The 22,110-nt window shown below is 40.6% G+C and overlaps 1 protein-coding gene across 1 annotated transcript in view; it reads left to right on the forward strand.

The window, feature by feature from the left end:
- The window catches only part of LOC126458254 (putative pyridoxal-dependent decarboxylase domain-containing protein 2), an 80,410-nt gene that overhangs the window by 19,449 nt on the left and 38,851 nt on the right, over positions 1 to 22,110 (forward strand). Inside the window, exons 5-9 of the mRNA XM_050095167.1 lie at positions 4,650 to 4,797; positions 5,992 to 6,164; positions 13,014 to 13,085; positions 18,155 to 18,313; positions 18,589 to 18,690. Coding sequence (XP_049951124.1) covers positions 4,650 to 4,797; positions 5,992 to 6,164; positions 13,014 to 13,085; positions 18,155 to 18,313; positions 18,589 to 18,690 — 654 coding nt within the window. The remainder of the gene's footprint in view (positions 1 to 4,649; positions 4,798 to 5,991; positions 6,165 to 13,013; positions 13,086 to 18,154; positions 18,314 to 18,588; positions 18,691 to 22,110) is intronic.

Below are 22,110 nucleotides of genomic sequence, written 5' to 3' on the forward strand. Positions count from 1 at the left end.
GGGGGGGCCTTGCGTGCCTCAGCGATACAGATAGCCGTACCGTAGGTGCAACCGCAACAGAGGGGTATCTGCTGTGAGGTCAGGCAAACATGTGGTTCCTGAAGAGGGGCAGCAGCCTTTTCAGTAGTTGCAGGGGCCACCGTCTGGATGATTGACTGATCTGGCCTTGTAACACTAACCTAATCAGCCTTGCTGTGCAGGTACTGCGAACGGCTGAAAGCAAGGGGAAACTACAGCCGTAATTTTTCCCGAGGACATGCAGCTTTACTGTATGATTAAATGATGATGGCGTCCTCTTGGGTAAAATATTCCGGAGGTAAAATAGTCCCCCATTCGGATCTCCGGGCGGGGACTACTCAAGAGGGCGTCGTTATCAGGAGAAAGAAAACTGGTGTTCTACGGATCGGAGCGTGGAATGTCAGATCCCTTAATCGGGCAGGTAGGTTAGAAAATTTAAAAAGGGAAATGGATAGGTTAAAGTTAGTTACAGTGGGAATTATTGAAGTTTGGTGGCAGGAGGAACAAGACTTTTGGTCAGGCGAATACAGGGTTATAAATACAAAATCAGATAGAGGTAGTGCAGGAATAGGTTTAATAATGAATAAAAAAAAATAGGAGTGTGTGTAAGCTACTGCAAACAGCATAGTGAATGCATTATTGTGGCCAAGGTAGACACGAAGCCCATGCCTACTACAGTAGTACAAGTTTATATGCCAACTAGCTCTGCAGATGACGAAGAAATTGATGAAATGTATGATGAGATAAAAGAAATTATTCAGATAGTGAAGGGAGATGAAAATTTAATAGTCATGGGTGACTCGAATTCGGTAGTAGGAAATGGGAGAGAAGGAAACTTAGTAGGTGAATATGGATTGGGGCTAAGAAATGAGAGAGGAAGCCACCTGGTAGAATTTTGCACAGAGCATAACTTAAACATAGCTAACACTTGCTTCAAAAATCATAAAAGAAGGTTGTATACATCGAAGAAACCTGGAGATACTGACAGGTTTCAGATAGATTATATAATGGTAAGACCAAGATTTAGGAACCAGGTTTTACATTGTAAGACATTTCCAGGGGCAGATGTGGTCTCTGACCACAATCTATTAGTTATGGACTGTAGATTAAAACTGAAGAAACTGCAAAAAGGTGGGAATTTAAGGAGATGGAACCTGGATAAACTGACTAAACCAGAGGTTGTACAGAGTTTCAGGGAGAGAGTAAGGGAACAATTGACAGGAATGGTGGAAAGAAATACAGTAGAAGAAGAATTGGTAGCTTTGAGGGATGAAATAGTGAAGGCAGCAAAGGATCAAATAGGTAAAAAGACGAGGGCTGGTAGAAACCCTTGGGTAACAGAAGATATATTGAATTTAATTTATGAAGGGAGAAAATATAAAAATGCAGTAAATGAAGCAGGCAAAAAGGAATACAAACGTTTCAAAAATGAGATCGACAGGAAGTGCAAAGTGGCTAAGCAGGGTTGGCTAGAGGATAAATGTAAGGATATAGAGGCTTGTCTCACTAGGTGTAAGATAGACACTGCCTCCAGGAAAGTTAAAGAGACCTTTGGAGAGAAGAGAACGACTTGCATGAATATCGAGAGCTCAAATGGAAATCCAGTAATAAGCAAAGAAGGGAAAACAGAAAGGTGGAAGGAGTATATAGAGGGTCTATACAAGGGCGATCTACTTGAGGACAATATTATCGAAATGGAAGAGGATGTAGATGAAGATGAAATGGGAGACATGATACTGTGTGAAGATTTGACAGAGCACTGAAAGACCTGAGTCGAAACAAGGCCCCCGGAGTAGACAACATTCCATTAGAACTACTGACAGCCTTGGGAGAGCCAGTCCTGACAAAACTCTACCATCTGGTGAGCAAGATGCATAAGACAGGCGAAATACCCTCAGACTTCAAGAAGCATATAATAATTCCAATCCCAAAGAAAGCAGGTGTTCACAGATGTGAAAATTACCGAACTATCAGTTTAATAAGCCAGGGCTGCAAAATACTAAAACAAATTCTTTACAGACGAATGGAAAAACTGGTAGAAGTCAACCTCGGGGAAGAACAGTTTGGATTCCGTAGTGGATTCTGTAGAAATGTTGGAACACGTGAGGCAGTACTGACCCTGACCCTACAACTTATCTTAGAAAATAGATTAAAGAAAGGCAAACCTACGTTTCTAGCATTTGTAGACTTAGAGAAAGCTTTTGACAGTGTTGACTGGAATACTCTTTCAGATTCTGAAGGTGGCAGGCGTAAAATAAAGGGAGAGAAAGGCTATTTACAATTTTTACAGAAACCATATGGCAGTTATAAAGAGTCGAGGGGCATGAAAGGGAAGCAGTGGTTGGGAAGGGAGTGAGACAGGGTTGTAGCCTCTCCCCGATGTTATTCAATCTGTATATTGAGCAAGCAGTGAAAGAAACAAAAGAAAAATTCGGAGTAGGTGTTAAAATCCATGGAGAAGAAGTAAAAACTTTGAGGTTCGCCGATGACATTGTAATTCTGTCAGAGACAGCAAAGGACTTGGAAGAGCAGTTGAACGGAATGGACATTGTCTTGAAAGGAGGATATAAGATGATCATCAACAAAAGCAAAACGAGGATAATGGAATGTAGTTGAATTAAATCGAGCAATGCTGAGGGTATTAGATTAGGAAATGAGACACTTAAAGTAGTGAGTGAGTTTTGCTATCTGGGGAGCAAAATAACTTATGATGGTCGAAGTAGAGAGGATATAAAATGTAGACTGGCAATGGCAAGGAAAGCGTTTCTCAGGAAGAGAAATTTGTTAACATCGAGTATAGATTTAAGTGTCAGGAAGTAGTTTCTGAAAGTGTTTTTATGGAATGTAGCCATGTATGGAAGTGAAACGTGGACGATAAATAGCTTAGACAAGAAGAGAATAGAAGCTTTCGAAATGTGGTGCTACAGAAGAATGCTGAAGATTAGATGGGTAGATCACGTAACTAATGAGGAGGTATTGAATAGAATTGGGGAGAAAAGGAGTTTGTGGCACAACTTGACTAGAAGTAGGGATCGGTTGATAGGACATGTTCTGAGGCATCAAGGGATCACCAATCTAATATTGGAGGGCAGCATGGAGGATAAAAATCATAGAGGGAGACCAAGAGATGAATACACTAAGCAGATTCAGAAGGATGTAGGTTGCAGTAGGTACTGTGAGATGAAGCAGCTTGCACAGGTTAGAGTAGCATGGAGAGCTGCATCAAACCAGTCACAGGACTGAAGACCACACAACAACAACAACAACAACAACAACATCCATGGATGCGGGACTGTGGTGCTCCAGGGCAGGCCAGAGGCCACGGGCAATGGTTTTCAAGAATTGTGACTGTCTCACTGCAAGTATATTGTACAGTGTGGCGTTTTATAGATATTCTGTTTATTCTAGTACATTTTGGCACTTCAGAAGTAGTTTATATATTAGAAAGTATGGATGATGAGAAGAAGAAAATTGTGCCAGTCCCTGGGAGTTTTTATGCTATGTACTCATGTATTTCGTGAAAGAAAAATCACACATTACCTGTAAAATAATAGAAATAACACAGTGGGTAATAACCAACAATAACAAACATAGTAGAACCATCATTTCATTGGCAGTCACCTATAGTGTTGGTTTACACAACTCCTCCCTGCCTTGTTCACTTCTTTCAAGAGGCCTACTTTTTTCTGAGGTTATTTCTGAAATCAGTGAAGGTATTTTAAATCTTCTTGCCATTCCAACGAAATGCATATTTTTGTCACAAAAGGTTTATTGAAATATATGACATCAGTGGTCTTAATGAAACGTATATACCATTTCACTTGCTTTCTCCATCTGGAAACAGTTCATCACAAAAGATGTTGATGTTAGTACTTAAGAGTTTTGCTCACACATTTGGAAGTACAGAAGTCCTTTTCTTTTTGTCAACTTAAATCTTTTGTTACCATTGAGATCTCAGAATTTGTCAGGGAAAAATGCTAAAACTTGTGTGGCAATCAGGGGATTTCACAATGGGAAACTTGTAGCAACCCTGCAGAAGTTTGCATTCCAGTGTCAATAAACAGGGAATTGATTTGATCTGGATGGGATTATGTAAAGTCGGAGGTGCCTCTGTTCTGGGTTCATTGCTTTTATTAATTTGTATCAGTCATTGGCCAGTAAAAGTGGTACCGGATCTGAGGATGATCATTGTCGCCCGAAATCGATAGTCCAAGGACAATATCTTGTGATTGTAGACTGGAAATGTCAGATGGACAAAAGAGCATACCTACTCCAATAGAACTGTGCTTAGTTAAGTATTATGGGGTTCAAATCAACCTTTGTTTTGGGGACAGCTCTCCCTCCTCCCAATCCGAAAATCAAGAAATTCCTGATGGCTATTATGCTTTAGCTAAGTCTTATTGGTTAAGTGAGCACTAGCAACTGGGACATAGCGTAGCACCCATATCATCCAGATTTTCATTTTATTTTTAAAAATAATTAAACATAGAAATAGAAATGTGAATAGTTTTATGTATGTTAACGCCTCTGTCTCTTCACATCAGCTGAATTCATTCACTTTTTTCGTGTTTTCTTCCATACGTTTCATCAGTGTCAACCCAATTTGTATTAGCATTTTGTCCTTTTAACAGTTGGGTTTGCCAATGTTCTGTGTTCGCCCAGTGCCTTGCAACACAATGTTTGGATCGCAGCAGAAAATTGATGTCGCTGCCCTTGAGAGGCTTATGGAAGAAGATGCTGCTGGAGGGCGGATCCCTCTTATTGTTTTGGCAGATGCAGGTAATAACATATGGAAGAAAAAAGCAATTTTTATCATATTTAAAAATTGCTTTAAATGTTCCAGTTCTTGTACTTCTTTCTATATGTTGCACTGTTTCATTATGCAAGTAACTTTGAAAATTACATATTGATTTAATGATAGGTAATTGGTGTTTGAGCTGTTTCCAGAATTCCAACTTGAAAACAACTAACAAAAAGTGATAAGATGAATGCAGGCAAGTTCAAGTAACCTCACTTGCCATTTTTTGTTTGATGTCTGAATTCTTTAGTAACTGATGTACTTATTCTTTTAACCAGACTCCAATCTAACTATTTGGCAGTAATTGGTTGAAGGTAGCACGTATTTAATTAAATGTGAAACCCTCCATGGTAATACAGAGTTGGTGCCTGAATACTGCCCCCAGAGCTTACTGTTTAGGACCAGTGAACTCTATGAGCATGTAGTGCTATGACTGCATGATGTGTTGGACAAAATCCACGCACATGTAGCCATATTTTTTTAATTCCCAGTGTCAGACACTAAAAGGTAGAGAAAAAATTGGATACCAGAAATTTTGATCAGTTAGTGTTTGATTGTGCAACAAAGTATAGTTTTGTAACGGTGTTGGGATGGATGAAGTGAAGTGAGCACGTGGTTCTCTGCTATAGGTGGAGGGAGGTACAGACAATGAAGGCTGCCAGATGTTGTCAAAGTTATTCATTGTCAACCGTAAACAGACGCCGTGCAGTGTGCCTGCAGTAATCGGATGACAGACATCAGATGTTCAACCCTGGACCTAAAATGTAACGGCCGGGTGTGCAGCGGTCACCACAGAGTGGTCATTTCTGGGAACTCTGAGATTCACACCCACTCACTCACTCCAACGCCCAACCACCCACCTACCTTCCTTCCTTCCTTCCTACCTACCTACCTACCTACCAGATTAAGCAGTTGAAAACTAAGCTCATTACTTCTGCTTTGTAAATGTAAATCTCCTCATCTTCATCCACAATTCAGAAGCCCCTTATGGTATGTGACCAGGGGTACTTCTGAATTTAATTTTGTATTATATGATGTCAAAAAACAAAACAAAAAAAGCACCTTTTAAACTTTGACTTTACTATGCTAGTTTGTGCAAAGTAGCATAAAATAAAATTAGCTTTCGCTTTGTATGGAAAAACTGCCAGTCCTCAATCCAACAATGTACTTTTCAGGGACAGCTGTTGCCGGACACGCCGATTCAGTTGCTAGGATTTATGAATTGTGCAGACACCACGATGCGTGGCTTCACCTCCGTGGTCACGGCTTGGCTGCACTGGCCCTTGCTGCTCAGCCCAGCATTGCAACTCCAAATTCTCAGCCACCATCTCCACTTGGTGACATAATGGTAAGCAATTATTTTGTCTAATACTGAACAATAACAGATATATTGACAGAGAGTGAAAACTTTAGCACTGTTTAGTGCCGTTACGTTCATTGCCATTGTTGGATGATGATAACTCCACGGCTCCACAAACAGAGTGATGATGGGGCAGAATACAATCACTGGGCACTTGTTTGGGAGGAGCAAGGTTCAAATCCATGTCTGGCTCTCTAGGTTAAAGTTTTCTTTAAACTGCTTCCTCCAAAAGCCATGATGGTTCCTTTGGCAGGCCACACTTGATTTCCTCATTCATCCTTCCTCAAATAAACCAATGCTCTGCCTCTAATGCCTTCACCATTGATGAAAGGTTAAACCCCAGTCTTACTTTTGGTTACTCTGTCTGGTCCAAACTTTACTCTATGAAATAATAATTTATTTTGTAAGTTAACTCTCACATGCAGTTTTATCAACACCACAACAAATTTATAACAAATAACAAAAACATAACAACATTTGTTAAAAAGAGTTGTTACTCTTTTCCATTAAATTGAGGAAACAAATTGTTAAATGGAGAATAGAAGCTGAATTTTGTTATTGGTGTCATGTCATTTTAATTGAAATGGTCAGTGAGAAAAAGTGCCAGTCTTCAATTTCATAAGGATTAGTGTGATTAATTTATCTTTTGCATTTTTGAATGCATCACGTGCTGGTAACAAGTAGTTTCACACGTACCTCTAGAAAATGCTGTCTGCTATATAGACTGATTTGTCTTATTGAGCTATGTTCTTATCTTTGAGTTTAATGAAACATTTAACATCCACTAACACAAAATCTCGTGATTTAGCCTTTTCTTCTGCCAACCCCATTCAATTCAGTGTTACAGTATCTTAATTTGTATTACAGTTTTCAGATTCATCTTCTGGGCATGATAGTATTTTCTTTGTTTCCCTTGTATGTCTCACATGCTCGCATGCACTAATTTTTCTGTTAGATTTAAAAACTGCACTTTGCCTCTCTGTTTGCAGTTGCTCAGCTAATAAATAAATAAACAGTAGGAGAGCATTATCAGTCTTCAGCAGCTAGTGATGATAGTTGGTTCGTGAAAAGTAGGCTATAAATAATAATTTAAGAGATGTATCAGTTTTTTCACAGGGCTTTGTAATCAAAACATTTAAGACAAGGGTTTATCTTACGAATTAATGTGTACACATAAACGTTGGAAGCCATTTGATACATACACATGCGCAATGGAAGAGATCACAGGAACCTGGTGAAGCAGGTATTGATGATGTCATGGCTGTTGTGTTGTTGAGCATGCTTAGCGATCAGGTGTTGCCCCATAAAAGTATTTCATCAGTTTCTGTTAAATCTTACATGTGATTGCTAGATGTCAAGCCACTGCGGAAAACTCAGTAGTGATTGCATATGAGCTTGTGTATGACCTTGATCATTTGAGAGATGGGTGGTCCTTCACTTGGTAAACCAGATCGTAGCCAGTGTGTGGCTGATGTAGGAAATGGTAGGGGATATCATGCTAGGTGCGTTCATTAAGTTCATAGGCTAAGGCAGTAATAAATCCTTAATCAGAGATATGTGGATTTGACTGTATTTATTCTAAGTGTAATGTGACACATTGCTCAGCATTAGGCACAGACCCGTCAATGTTTTGGAGATGTTGGCTTTCAGAATTGCCCTGAGTGTGCCACAACCTTCAGTCAGCCATCAAATCAGTTGAATCCAGACCCTTCATTTCATTTTCAGTTTTAAGAAGGCGAAATAGTCCAAATGTGACAAATCTGAGAATAAAGTTATGTTGCATCATTGAGGTTTTCTTTTCAGTGAGGAATCAGAGATTTACGGTTGCCAAATGAGCCAGGGTGTTGTTATGCAAGGAAAAAGTAGAAGTGTTGAAGATGTCTAAGATGTCTATTTGAAATAGTTGAATTCAAGTCAGCAAGTTGTTCATTGTTCTTGTTGATGCAGCTGCTGTTATATGCAGTCCTGAGTGTGTACTCATGCGACTTTCCATGCTAGTTTATGCTCTGGAAGTCTCTTCGTATCTGTATCCATTTGAACCTGCTTACTGCAGGTAAGTTTTGATCTCCCTCCTACTGACCACTCAACCTCTCAGCTATTTGGATAATCTTCTCCTTTACTCTTTCCATTAGTTATATTCCACCTAGAGCTTTCCATTAACACATTTGTACCACCTCAAGGATTCCTTGTACCCTATTACCTTGTACTGAGTGCGGTTGCACAGTGGTTAGCACATTTAGATTTTCCATAATTTCCATAAATTATTTAAGGCAAATGCAGGGATGGTTCCTTTGAAAGAGCATGGCCGATTTTCTTCCCCATTGTTACCAGTACAGATTTTGTTCTGTCTCTAATGACCTTTTGTCAACAAGATGTTTAACACTAATCACCCTTGTTGCTTTTATTACCTCATGTCATCCACTCTTTATTGATGTGAGGTCTACATCTTATTTTCTCTCTCATGTTATCCATCCACATTGGTCTTGTGTTTTTCTTCGTGCCTTTCTCACACCACCTCAGTAAATGTTTCAGCCGGGCGATAAGATACATAATTACACTGCCTGACAAAAAAAATGAACATCCCAGTATGGGAGGATAAATGAAATGAAATTTCATGGGTTTACCGTATTTACTCGAATCTAAGCCGCACTTTTTTTCCGGTTTTTGTAATCCAAAAACCCGCCTGCGGCTTAGAATCGAGTGCAAAGCAAGCGGAAATTCTGAAAAAAGTTGGTGGGTGCCGCCACAACTTACTTCTGCCATCGAATATATGTAGCGCTACACAGGCATGCTTTGTAGGCACAAAGATAAATAGTGGTGCCAAAACCTCTGCGTCAGTAAATAAATTTAAAAAAAAAGGTGGAAGACGAGCTATTTTCTCCGCCCCGAGTTTTGACCAGTGCATTTTCATACATTATCCGACGAAGTAAATACAAATTCCATATTGTTTATCTTCGAATGTAGCAGCATTTCAATGTACTACGAAAATCCGACTGGCAAGACTGTTTGAGATGTTTGTCAATATAGCCAACTCTACATTCTGAATTTTTTCCAATCTGTGAGAAGGGATGGTTGCTAATAGGAACTTTTATAAATTGTGAATCACATGCAGTATTCTCGTCACCATAAGAAGAATACACCTATAAACATTTTGCCATTTATTGTTTCATGTTTGCTGCTATCTCATTTAAATCCTGTCTGCCTAATAAACTATGAAACTAGACCAAGACAACAGCAAATGCTGAAGAATGTAGCCTAAATATCATGTCATGTTTATATTCGTAATATTCTTATGCTTAATAGTGATACCGTCAGAAATGAAGCACGGCAATTTACTAGATTTTTAAATCTAAGATGACTCTAATTTCTGTGTAGAATGTAATGGCGCCTGCAAAGATTTTCAAACTGAGAAAAATTTTCGCTAAATTCTCGTTCAGAACATCTTCTATCATACGCAGTCTATTATTTGGTTCTTGTTGATCATTATCAAAGAAAGCAGCAGTGTAAGTAACAACAAATAGCAGTTTCTTGCCATTGTTTCGCTAATGAGACGATTTCTCTCGCTCTCTCTCTCTCTCTCTCTCTCTCTCTCTCTCTCTCTCTCTCTCTCTTTCTTTTTTTAAATTTTAAGCAGCGGTAGCGCGCACAAAAGCAAGCCATGCCGCGAGCGGCGACAGGCCGTTAACACGCACTATCAGAATGCGACAAACAATGCACGACAGTACAGTAATGCATTTTCAGCTTAGAGTGACGTAAACACCTATAACAAAGAAAACTGCATTTATCAGATCAAAGAAAAATAAGCAATCAATTCAAACCAGACGAAGCACGTGGAAAAGGAAGGGTACCCGTATAAATACGGACGGAGCGCCTGACGCATAGCAGTGGCTACCTGGTAAAGCTTAACTGCTAAGCTTACGACTCGAACCAAACTATTGTAGCTGTATCATCATTCATTCCACCTAAATTGTGTCTCATATTACAATGGACCAACTTTGTTTCGATTTGGAGATGCGGCCTATAATTTTTCTCTCCCCTTGAATTTAGAGTCTCAACTTTCAGGTGCGGCTTAGATTCAGGAAAATTTTTTTTCCTTGATTTCGAGTCTCATTTTTCAGGTGCAGCTTAGATTCGAGTGCGGCTTAGATTCGAGTAAATACGGTATGTTATTTCATTGATTACAAAGTAGAGTGATATTTGCAAAGAACTTGGCAGTATGAGAGACCACTTATCAGTATCGTGTTGCACCTGCTGTTACCTTGATGCATGTACTGATTCAGTTCTTAAGGGTGTCATAAAGCTATTGGTTCCTCTCCTGAAGCAAACTTGTCCATAACTGCTGTAACTGGTCCTTGATATCCTGGATACTGGCAATAGGATGGATTTGAAATTAAGAGTTGACTCCTCACATGTCACTTTCGGGAGAAGATTGGGAATCTTGCTAGCTACAGGAGTACCTCATAACATCACACAGACAGTTCATAGAGACATGGTGTATCTAGATGAATATTGTCCTGTTGAAAATGTCACCATACTACTGTCGCATGAGAACCAACAGGTGAGGATGCAGAATGGCCATTGCATACTGTTGTGGCTTCAGTTCTCTTGGTCTTTACCAATTGTGACTTGAAGTCATACACCATGGTTCCCCATACAATGACAATAGGAGTAACAATGCTGTGCATCTCCAAAGCAGTGGAAGAAAGGGACCTTTCCCCAGATCACTGCCATACTTGCCAATGATGGTCATGTGGGGTAGGGCAGACAGCGATTGATTGCCGAATACAATGCAGTGCCATTCAATCACAGTCTGTGCTTCTTAGTCATGGCACCACTCCAAACATGTTTGTGTTGTGTTGTTATTGGCAGCCTATGCGTTGGACAGTAATTCCCTAGTCCAGCAGCTGCTGGTCTCCAATCAGTTAAGGTTAATGATACAGAATGTTCCAGGGAGTCCAGTCTTGTTCTAGGATGATAGGCACAGACTGAAGCAATTATGATGTGCTTGATGCACAATGGGGGGACCCTCCCTTGGGGCGGTCAAAGGTGGTCAGCCAGAACCTTGTGGTAAAGCTCTGACAGAAGTATGCAGCATCTTAGTGTCATCCACAGTGATCACTCAAACATGTGGTACTGTCCACATCCCTAATATACCCTACCAAGCGTGGTAATGATACTAAAGACGAACAACACTAATGTATGCTGTTGGCCACTCTGTAACAGAAAATTGCAACTCTTAATCATTTACTTACCCGCTGACAGTGTGCATCTACAAAGATACTTTGACATTTGAGCATGTGTTCTGGGTGCTTCATTTATTTTGTCATGCAGTGTAAATATTCCTATGGTACTGAAACATTCTGCAGCCAGTAGTGGAAAAGCTTTTTGCATTTCCTTTCCCAAGCAGTTTCCACTGATCCCTTCACATGTGTTCATTTTTCTGTTTCATGATTCTAATTTTTCTGTTTCACGTATCTAGTCCAACCTCAGATAATCTCTACAGTATTTGTCCTCACTTACTACTCCCTGGCATCATTTTTGGATCCCCCCCCCCCCCCCCCCCCATTTATCAGCAACCAATTTCTCTCAGAAGAAACCAGTTGACAACTTCATTCAAGAGACCAGTACATCACCAAATCATAAACTGTTCCTTCCATATTAGAAATTTAACAATTATGTTTGAGTCACATCTCATTGTCTTAATTAGGCTCCGTGGGTGCTCACTCTAGAAATGAAATCTTAGATGTACAATTTGTTGGCAGCTTCTGTTTCATTATCAGATGAAGGTAAAGCCTTTCTTCATAATATTTTCACACAGATGAAATTTGATTACACCAATGTAAATGTGAAACAAACTGTCGGTAGACAGATTACCTGCACAAAGACATCACAGCCATATAAAATCAAGACACAGTCACAGGCTTGAAAATTAAACTTTTTTGGGAGGGGTGGGGAGGAGAGGAGGGGGGGGGGGGAGGTTTTTAGGCTACAGCAGTAAATTTATTGCAATGCATTATTATACTCAAACTTTGGAAGCGCAGTTGAAGATAATCCAATTGACAAACACATTTATTATGAAAAGGATAGATTGCTCCTCACCTTATAGTGGATATGTTGACTTGAAGACAGGCATAACATGCTAAACAAGTAAGCTTTCGACCAAAAATCCTTCTTAGGAATTGAACACACACACACACACACACACACACACACACACACACACACACACACACACACACATGACCACTTTCTCTGGCTGCCAAGACCAGTGGAGTCTGGAGTCATATGTGTGAGTTGTGTTTGCATGAATGTGTTTATGTGCATGTCATTCAATGCAGAAGATGGCGTTTTGGCGAAAGCTTACTTGTTTAGCAGTTTTTTTGTTGTGCCTGTCTGTGAGTCAACATCTCCAGTATACAGTGAGTACCAATCTATCCTTTCCATAATATTGTCATTATTATTCAATCTTGGATTTTCCATTGTTTGATAAACGGCTTTGTTGTTTCTAAATGACAATGGTATCCACAAATGTGTGTGCCACCACGACAACCAAAAGAAACTGTCATTCAGTACTTAACTGCTTCTTCCACCGTACAGCCCATACCTGGTGGCTTTTTCCAGAATATGAGCGTGACTTTCACTATAATACCAGTAATGAAAATGTAAACAGCATTCAGGATGTGGTTGAAAAGAAGTTGAGTTGCTTGAGTTCTTCACTTAACAGGTTTATTGTTTTGTGAGATGTGTTTGTATAATGACATTAATTTAGATATTTTCTTGATGTAGCAATCATTTACTGTCCAACCAAATCCTGATCTTAATTTTTCTATTTTTCAGGTTGGAAGAATTGCAGATAGCTTTACTCTGCCGATCGGTACATGGTTAGGCATTCCTACATTGCCTATGGTTGTATCCTTTTTCCTGTACATTCAGTGAAACAATAACAGGAATTTAGAATCTTCAGTTGGTCCAAATTTTTAGTGTCACTAGTCATTATTTTCTGCCATCTAGTGAAAGTTGCTTGTATGCCAATACATCAGTGGCTCAAAGTCAGCACAAAAGTACTTTTATGAAGGTGTGGTGGCTTGGTGCGACTGTGCTGCGGATATAAAATTCCTCACCTTGTGTTGAAGCTCTTCTCTCATGCATGCCTCCTTGAACTTACTGTTGAAATCTGAATATGTAGCACAGTGCACTTTTTTTGCAGTTGTTAAGGAAGAATAGTTTCCATCCTGGCATACGTGTCTACCTCAGTATTTTCAAATCACTGTGAAGTTTTTAATGTAACATACATTGAGGCTTTTTCCCATTTGATTTACAGATTGAGCCCAAGAAGGATGACTGTTTTTATACCACTATGCAAGGTGTTGTTTGCTTATTTTCTCTGCACAGTTTCCACAGGAGAGATACATGAGGTTCAAAAATATTTGTAGCTTTACAGAAGGTGGAAGAGGGCCAACTCCTACACTTCCTGTCAGTGCTTTTCACAGTGAACATAAAAACTTCGAATGTGAGTGGTGTTGTAAGTTGACACATACAAACGGATATCTGTATGAACCTTTGAATCAAAACACAGCAGGTGCATGATCAATTTTCTTGTAGTGTGTGTGATTTAAATATGCTACACTCATGCTCATAAATTAAGGATAATGCTGATACATGGTGAAACAACGCATTGGTGGGCGGTTTGCAGGTTTAAATCTCCTCGGGGTATGACCATGTGGTGCATTTGACCTGCGGTCGTCACACGGCCGCGCTGGCAGCAGTCCACATACGCCGAGATGTGTTGGTGCATCTCAGAGTATGGTGCAGCGAGTAAGTGTGCAGATGTTTTCAGACATGCTAGTGGTGACTGTGTGTTGAAAACAGCTCAAAGAACACATACTGATGACGTTATGGGGGGTAGAATACTAGGGCGACTGGAGGCTGGTCAAACACAGCAGGCCGTAGCACGGGCCCTCCGTGTGCCACAAAGTGTGACCTCAAGATTATGGCAACGATTCCAGAAGACAGGAAACGTGTCCAGGCGCTACAGTATTGGACGTCCACAGTGTACAACACCACAAGAAGACCAGTATCTCACCATCAGTGCCCGCAGACAGCCAAGGAGTACTACAGGCAGCCTTGCTCGGGACCTTACTGCAGCCGCTAGAACAGTTGTCTCCAGACACACAGTCTGCAGACGACTGAACAGACATGGTTTATTCGCAAGGTGCATTCCACTGACCCCTGGTCACAGGAGAGCCCATAAAGCCTGGTGCCGAGAAAACAGTACGTGGTCATGGGAACAGTGGTCCCAGGTTCTGTTCACGGACGAGTCCAGGTATAGTCTGAACAGTGATTCTCGCTGGGTTTTCATCTGGTTTGAACCAGGAATCGGATACTAACCCCTTAATGACCTTGAAAGGGACCTGTATGGAGGGCGTGGTTTGATGGTGTGAAGTAGGATTATGATTGGTGAACCTATACCCCAGCATGTCTTTGACAAAGGAACTGTAACAGGTCAGGTGTATCAGGATGTCATTTTGCACCAGTATGTCCGCTTTTTCAGGGGTGCAGTGGTTCCCACCCTTCTCCTGATGGATGGTAACGCAGTATTCCTAACGAAGTACCTTGAAACAGAAGATATCAGGCGAATGGAGTGGCCTGCCTGTTCCCCAGACCTAAACCCTATCGAGCACATCTGGGATACTCTCGGTCAATGTATCACTGCATGTCTTCAAATCCCTACGACACTTCAGGAGCTTCGACAGGCACTGCTGCATGAATGGGAGGTTATACCCCAGCAGCTGCTCGACCACCTGATCCAGAGTATGCCAACCCGTTGTGCGGCCTGTGTACGTGTGCATGGTGATCATATCCTATATTGATGTCGGGTTACATGCGCAGGAAACAGTGGCGTTTTGTAGCACATGTGTTTCGGGACAGTTTTCTTACCTCATCACCAATATCATGGACTGACAGATCTGTGTCGTGTTTTTTTCTGCTGTACATCTCCAGAGGGTCTGTTAGAAAGTCATACATTAGACAAGCACATTGCGAAATCATTATAGAAATAGATAGATGATCAGAAGTGATAGAAACAGGCGAAGGAGAAAAGGAGGAAGCTTACAGCATCGAAGAGTATATAGTTCACCACCATCTTAGAACAAAAATTTGTTGGCCTGACAGGAAGATCCATCAACAAGATCACTGAATATACATCAGTCACATAGTAAAATTAAATCATAAATAAGTGTTCACCGTGTAGCAGAACTGAAAGGCCCATTTGACTAGAGGAACCACGGAAATATGGAAGTGTGATATCTTCCACAGATAGGTGGGAGCTGTCGAATTAAATGGATACAGGCTCCTGTGTTGTGTGAAACTACCGTGGAAATGCACAAGGAAAGACCCGTAGGCAGTGCCATGAGGTTGATATAACCTCAAGCTGTGAGCTAAGTTTCTAGTTTGCCGCCAGTAATGAAGGTGAAATTTTGACAGTTGCAGCCACTTGTGCTTGAGAAATGTAAAAAGCAATTGAATATCAGTCCGCTGAAGATTTCAAGAACAATGCCAGTTGTAACGGTATCAAGAACTCCCATCCTTAACTGCACAGAAAAGGGAAGGATGTCTTGTTTTACTGAGTACCAGATGATTTGGGAATAAAGGGCAGAACATATGAGATGAAATAGCTAACAGAACCTCCATAAGATAAACTGTTCATTTGCCTGTCCAACCTCAATGTCAAAGTGCAGGACCTAAAGTCATTTGGAGGAAGGACGAAGATAGAGAAAAATCACACTTTGGCTAGGGAAGTGTGTCACGTGGTTGCAGCAGTCCTCATTCCAGCCATGAATGCAGGAGGAATACTTGAGCCCACCACTGGGTCGAGCACTTTTCAGTACTACATGTTGCATCCAGTTCTACATGCTGAACCCTGTTTTACTGCAGTGTGTTTTATATTGTAACAAGAGCCAGTTGACAGATGTGGGGCAAATTTTAAGATTCTGTGGTCTGTTTGACCTCCTTCCCCAGTTGTTAGGTAACAGATGGTAAAAGATTTTATTAGGTTTTCCGGGCAACATCATAATATTGGACAAAAAAAAACATGTATGCGACTTTTCAGCTATTTCTACCCAAATTTAAATTTATTTGAGCAACACCATTTCAAACTACAAAAAGTTTATGCTAATTTTTGGTTTCATTTTTGGAATGGTAGGCATCTAACAGCTTCACCTGAGGATCTTAAAATATGTGATTGGAGAGACTTGCTCACCAGAGCTATGCTGAATACCAGAACTGCACTCCCCTCCAGTACTCACAGGAAAATACCTCATCACTCTGTAATTGTTATGAAAAATCCAGTGTTGTAATCAAATTTTTGAAGTATTGAAATGGTCCTCTTTTTAAAATTACATGAAAAACAACTCTTGCTGTTTTGTATCCAAATTGTGTACACTTCATGCATTACAAATTGCTAGTGTAAAACATTTTTAAATTTAAAGGAAAGAGAAATCATTTACTAAAAAGTTTCATGATTAATAATATAAAGAAAAATGTACTAATCTTTTTGCTTATCCTCAATACATTACTTATCATTTTGGTAGGAAATGATCGCAGGCCTCGGATTTTTTTTACTGACAGACTAAAAACAGTTTCTCAAATTACAGCACATTTTATTCCTCATTTTAACTTGTCACAAGAGTGAAAATCCACTATTCAGCTTTTTAGCACTAAATATAGCTTCTTACTTGTGCCTTTATGAGACAACAGATGTATTGTAGGCTGCTGAAACAAAGACTAACGCACCTCTTGACTGTCAGCTACTGACTCGTAATTTTGTATGTATTCAGTTCTCTATATTGAAACATGAACTTCTAGTGTTCTAGAAGCTGTATTGTTCAGATTAATGATTATAATGACATCAGGTTTCTGTATTATTAACAATTTTATGTAAACTTATCTTCTCTCACTTTTGCAAAGGAATAAAATAATGTTAATATTTATTTTATAAAATTACAAAAGAGAAATCTCCAGATTATAAAATATGCCACACGTAAAAGACAGTATATTTGGCTTTTATAAAATATCACATTATTTATGAAAAAGTTGTGTGTTTTTAGAACATAATAATAGTTTTGTTTAGTGAACAATAAGTTTCCATAAAATATTACGTAAATTACACTTAGAATAATATTCAAACCTTTTGGCCTTTGTTGTAACTTGTGTAAAATGAAATCTATGGGATAACTAATTTTTGTGATGGAAAAACTTTTACATTGAAGACACGATAAAACTTATGTAGAATAAATGCAAACAACTGTCTGTGATACCGTCACGTGTTCTACATTTGAACAGGGCCAATTTAAGGCGAAAGCAAAACAAGCTGCTGCTTGGGGCGCCAAAGCCAAACTGAGAGAAGTGCCAGAGGCTCAGCAACTGTACCTTTCCATGCAGGATGTATCAGTCAGTAGTTGCTGCTTGGGGTGTCAAGCTGAGAGGAGTGCCTAAGGGCAAGACTTTTATACAGTGTGTAACAGTGCTTAATAGCAAGTAGTAGCAAAAACTGACACAGGAAAATGTATGAGGGAAATTGGGGGGGGGGGGGGGGGCGGGGGCTGAGGGGGTAAATAATGAGTCACTTGTGAGGAAAAATGTTCTTGAACAGACCCTTCCTCTGAAGGCATGTGACAAGTGTACCAGGTTCTTATCCTCCCTTTGGCTCTATTAAATATTCATCACGTGTCTTGGTGACAAGGGTTTGATGATCAAGGAAAAGGGGCATGTGTCACAATTTTTTATTTTTTCACCTTGGGCTTTCAGTTGTCATTAGTGTTTCTATGTTAACAGGGCAGGTCCAAAAGTCTTGTCTGATAGTAGACCCACAGTTTTCTATACTATACATGCAACATTTAGAAGGTGAAGCCCTAAATTGTCTTAATTTCAGTCTTTTGATTTGATTTTATTAAGATGATTTCCTTGACTAATGGAATTAGACGTTGTACAGGCTGTTTGAACAGACAAGTATGAAGCCGTCCAGGCTGGTCGCTGCTGTGGGTGTGCCTCGTGAGAGCACACTTCCAATAATTGCTGGTTTGACAGCTGACCACAGCACTCGTCGGCTGAGCTGTATGTCACTCTGGGTCACTCTTCAGGTAAGTGTGTGCAACAATTAGGAGCAGTAGCAGAGAGAAGTTAATAAACTACTTGAGAGGTGGAATGGTTTTAACAGTTTTACACCCCCAACTTCAAACATTTATTAGTCTCTCCCTCTCTCCCTCTCTCTCTCTCCATTCAACAAGTCATAGAATTCCTTCCTTCCCTTCTTGCCCCTTTTTTGTGTGTGGAATATTTACAGATGTGGATGTGTGCTCTCTAGTAATATTCTTAAAACATTTGTTGCTGTCATTTACATTCAGTTGTTTTCCAGGCTCTGGGTAGAGAAGGAATCCATCAAAGGATACGACAAGCATTTGAATCGACAGAACAACTCTGGAGAAGATTGTCAAAATATCCATGCCTTCGTTTGTTGGTAAGTCGCCTGTGTATGGAGTTGTTAACTTTGGTAAAAGTCATCGGAGGAATACATTTCTAGCTATTATACATGCAACACCATGAAGGCATCATTCAGTAAAGTCGAATTAGTGTGAAGTTTACCTACATGTGGTAATATGAAAATGACCAGCACAAAGTAGGCAGGGGAATGCCATCTACATTCAGTATATGAGGAAAGATAATGCAGCAGGTTTCCCATTCAGAAATTCCATTTGAATGTAGGTTGTTTGTGAGAAGTTTGCATTATGCCTTTTGTAGAGGAGAAAATTCAACAGTGGCAAGATAATAGTGTATCAAGACAGAGATTTATCGTTTTGCGATATTGCTGCTTGCATTGGACAGGATTCCACTACCAGCATATGAATATGGTATCAATAGGTTCATGCTGTGCCGCATAAATCGGTGATCCACATGCACCTGAGAATGCAGACATATTGTTTGCTAAGCTTTGCAGGTTTGTACACATCATCTAACTTTAGTCAGGAAATGGGGATGTTTGCAGCAAGAGAAGTATTGACATACACAATGCTGTGATGTCTGGAACACCACAGAGTGTCAGCAATGTGACAATGTTGTGGCTTCCATTGGCATAGCAGCAGAAAGATATGCGAAAAGGGGTACACAGTGAACACACTTGATGCAGGAGTGGCACCTTTTCTTCTCGGATGAGTCCTTATTTTGCATCCAGCTTGTAACTGCGGCAAACGTCTGTGTGCTGCAAGGATGACAAATGTTGCAAAACTGCCCTTGTCATTGTCAAATGGGCCCAGCTCCTGGCATGATGTTACAGAGTGCCATTAAGTATGCTACTGTAATTTGTACAGAGCTGTTAAGTTTATGATTTGTTAAGACCAGTGGCTGTGTCGTATCGTAGAAGTCTCTGTGCCGTTATCTTTCAGCAAGATGATGAAAGGCCATATTTTGCTGGTGCTGTCTTGACCTACCTCAATGCGGAGTGTGTCACTGTTGTCCTGGCCAGATCTGTCACCCACTGGGAACATCTGTTCACTGTTTGCCTAAAGGCTGGAACACCATGAGCTGCTAGCAGCTATGATACATGAACTCCAGCATAGAGTTGAAACAGCGTGTAATGACATCTGTATTTGTCATCGGAGCTCAGTTTGTCTCATTGCCCAGCTGTACTCTTCCTTCTTTATCGTATGCACATACAAGTCAAATTTTATTATTTACTTTCCTTCCTTGTGTTCCAGTTTTAATGATCAGAAATGTATAACTATTTTGATGGAGTAAGTGAACATCTCGTGGAGTAGTTGAGGTTCTGACTTGTCAATAGACACATAAACAAGACTGACAATGTTGCTATATTGTGGACAAATGCTTCTCCAGATCCGTAGGACGTGCGCAAACAAACACACACACACACACAGTGTTAGGGATATAGATATTGGGGTCATTGGTATGTTAATATGTACCCATTTCATTGTGTTAGTTTTTTTCTCTGCACCTAACAGTCTTCCTGCAAAGACATTGCATAATTTACTACCAAATGTTCACTGCACGTTAGTAACTGTTCTTTGAAGTGAACTACAGCTAGTGGTATAGGCTACCCAATTTGCATTCACATTTCAATACCTGATCTGCTGCCCAGGAGAAAATAAACAATAATGGCTTGCATGCTATGAGGTACTAACTAACCTAAAAACATACTACTTGTAATAGCTATAATTATTAGTCTGTAAATGGAGTAAATACTAATGTACTGTTGTTCAGTACACTGTCCTCAGTTGTGAATAGAAATATCTGCACTTATACCCCGACAGCCTATATATACTCACACATATAAACTCACGCACCTTCACAGCTATATTGTATAGGTTGACTACCTTATGCCAGGACTGCAGCTCGACTGGGGTGTGAGGGTTCGACCGGGGGGTAAGGTTTCCTGTCGTGTGGAGTGAAGAGGAGGGGCATTGATGGGGATGAGGTTGAAGGGTTGTGGGTTGGTGGCTGAGGGCTGGGGGGGGAGGGTCAGTAGGCACGCAGGATAGGAATGTGGCACCACTGTGCTCCCTCTGGTTGTAGCTAATAACGACGTGGAAAAATGGATTACAAGGGAAAGATAGAATACCAGAAAAGGGAGACTATGGAGAAGAGGATATGGATGACAGATGACTGAAGTTAGGGGCAAGGGGCAGAGGTTAGCACAAATTGAGGCTGAGAGGGTATGGGATCAACAGAGTGAGGCTGTGATTGTATGGGATCAAAGGAGGTGTCACATGGGCAGTTCACACGTACATAGCTCAAGTGAGTGTGTGTGTGTGTGTGTGTGTGTGTAGCACACATGCACATGATCAGTAAAGGTGGAGGGAGCATATGGCACGGGCTGTGAAACAGCTATCGAAACAGAGCATGTGGTGCTCGGTAGCATGTTCCACCACTAGGTGGTCGTCTGTGCTATTGGCTGCAATTTGGTGGTGGCCATGTGTTCAGCTGGGTAACCACATAAAATACTATGCAGAAATTGTGATGGGATTGATACACAACATTACTTCTTAAGTAGGTGACCTTGCTTCTGACTGTACAGGATAAACCTTTGATGGGGCTAGCGTAGTATGTGTTGTGTGGGTGCAATGGAAACTTCATGCACTGTTGTCTTCCACAGGGATATGAATCTAGTGACAAGGTGTTGGGAGGATGTGTGGTGGAAGGCTGGACTAGGGTATTGTTTAGATGAGTGGATGGCAGAATACCACTTTAGGAGAAATGGGAAGATTGTGAGAAGGATAATCTTCTTTCTCAGGGATGATAAGTAGTCTGAGCCCAGACAAACGATATGATTACATATGTGTCTTTGGAGTCTGAGGCAGTGGCACATTTCAATAAAATCTTCTTGGTTTACAAGCCCTGTCGTTTCTAACGACTCGAGCTTTAAACAGCTGTCTCCACCATCGTCGTAAGGATTTGAAATCATTGACTACCAGGGCTGGCACGGTGTTCTGCTTGTATAGGTGTAATGGCTGCATCTGGAACCTTAGAGGAAGGCCAGAGTGGTGCATGCACGGAAGGCAAGTTGGGCAGCATGTAGCAGCTACGTCTGCCACAGGCTCAAGCAACATCACATAGTGCGAGAGGCCAGTGCCGCATTTGAAATGCTGTTCCCAGTTCATGTCTATTCAGCATGCACCCTATCTTGCTAGTAGTTGCTCCACAGAATGGAAGGAAAGCAGCAGGCTTGACCTCTTCTGCCGATTCACAGTGTCTTTCCTCGTTGGCACTTGAAAGCTTTAACAATTTCTCCCTTGCTTTAACCATTTTCTCTGAACACACTCTTCAGCGGCTCAAAATTCACTCTAGATGGTTGTTGTCTGATGTTATCTTTGCACTGTGTACAAATGTGTTCAGTAGTGCTTTCTTGTGTACAGGGTGTTGAAATCTG

Source organism: Schistocerca serialis, chromosome 2 (genome assembly GCF_023864345.2).
Source record: "Schistocerca serialis cubense isolate TAMUIC-IGC-003099 chromosome 2, iqSchSeri2.2, whole genome shotgun sequence".
NCBI lineage: Eukaryota > Metazoa > Arthropoda > Insecta > Orthoptera > Acrididae > Schistocerca > Schistocerca serialis.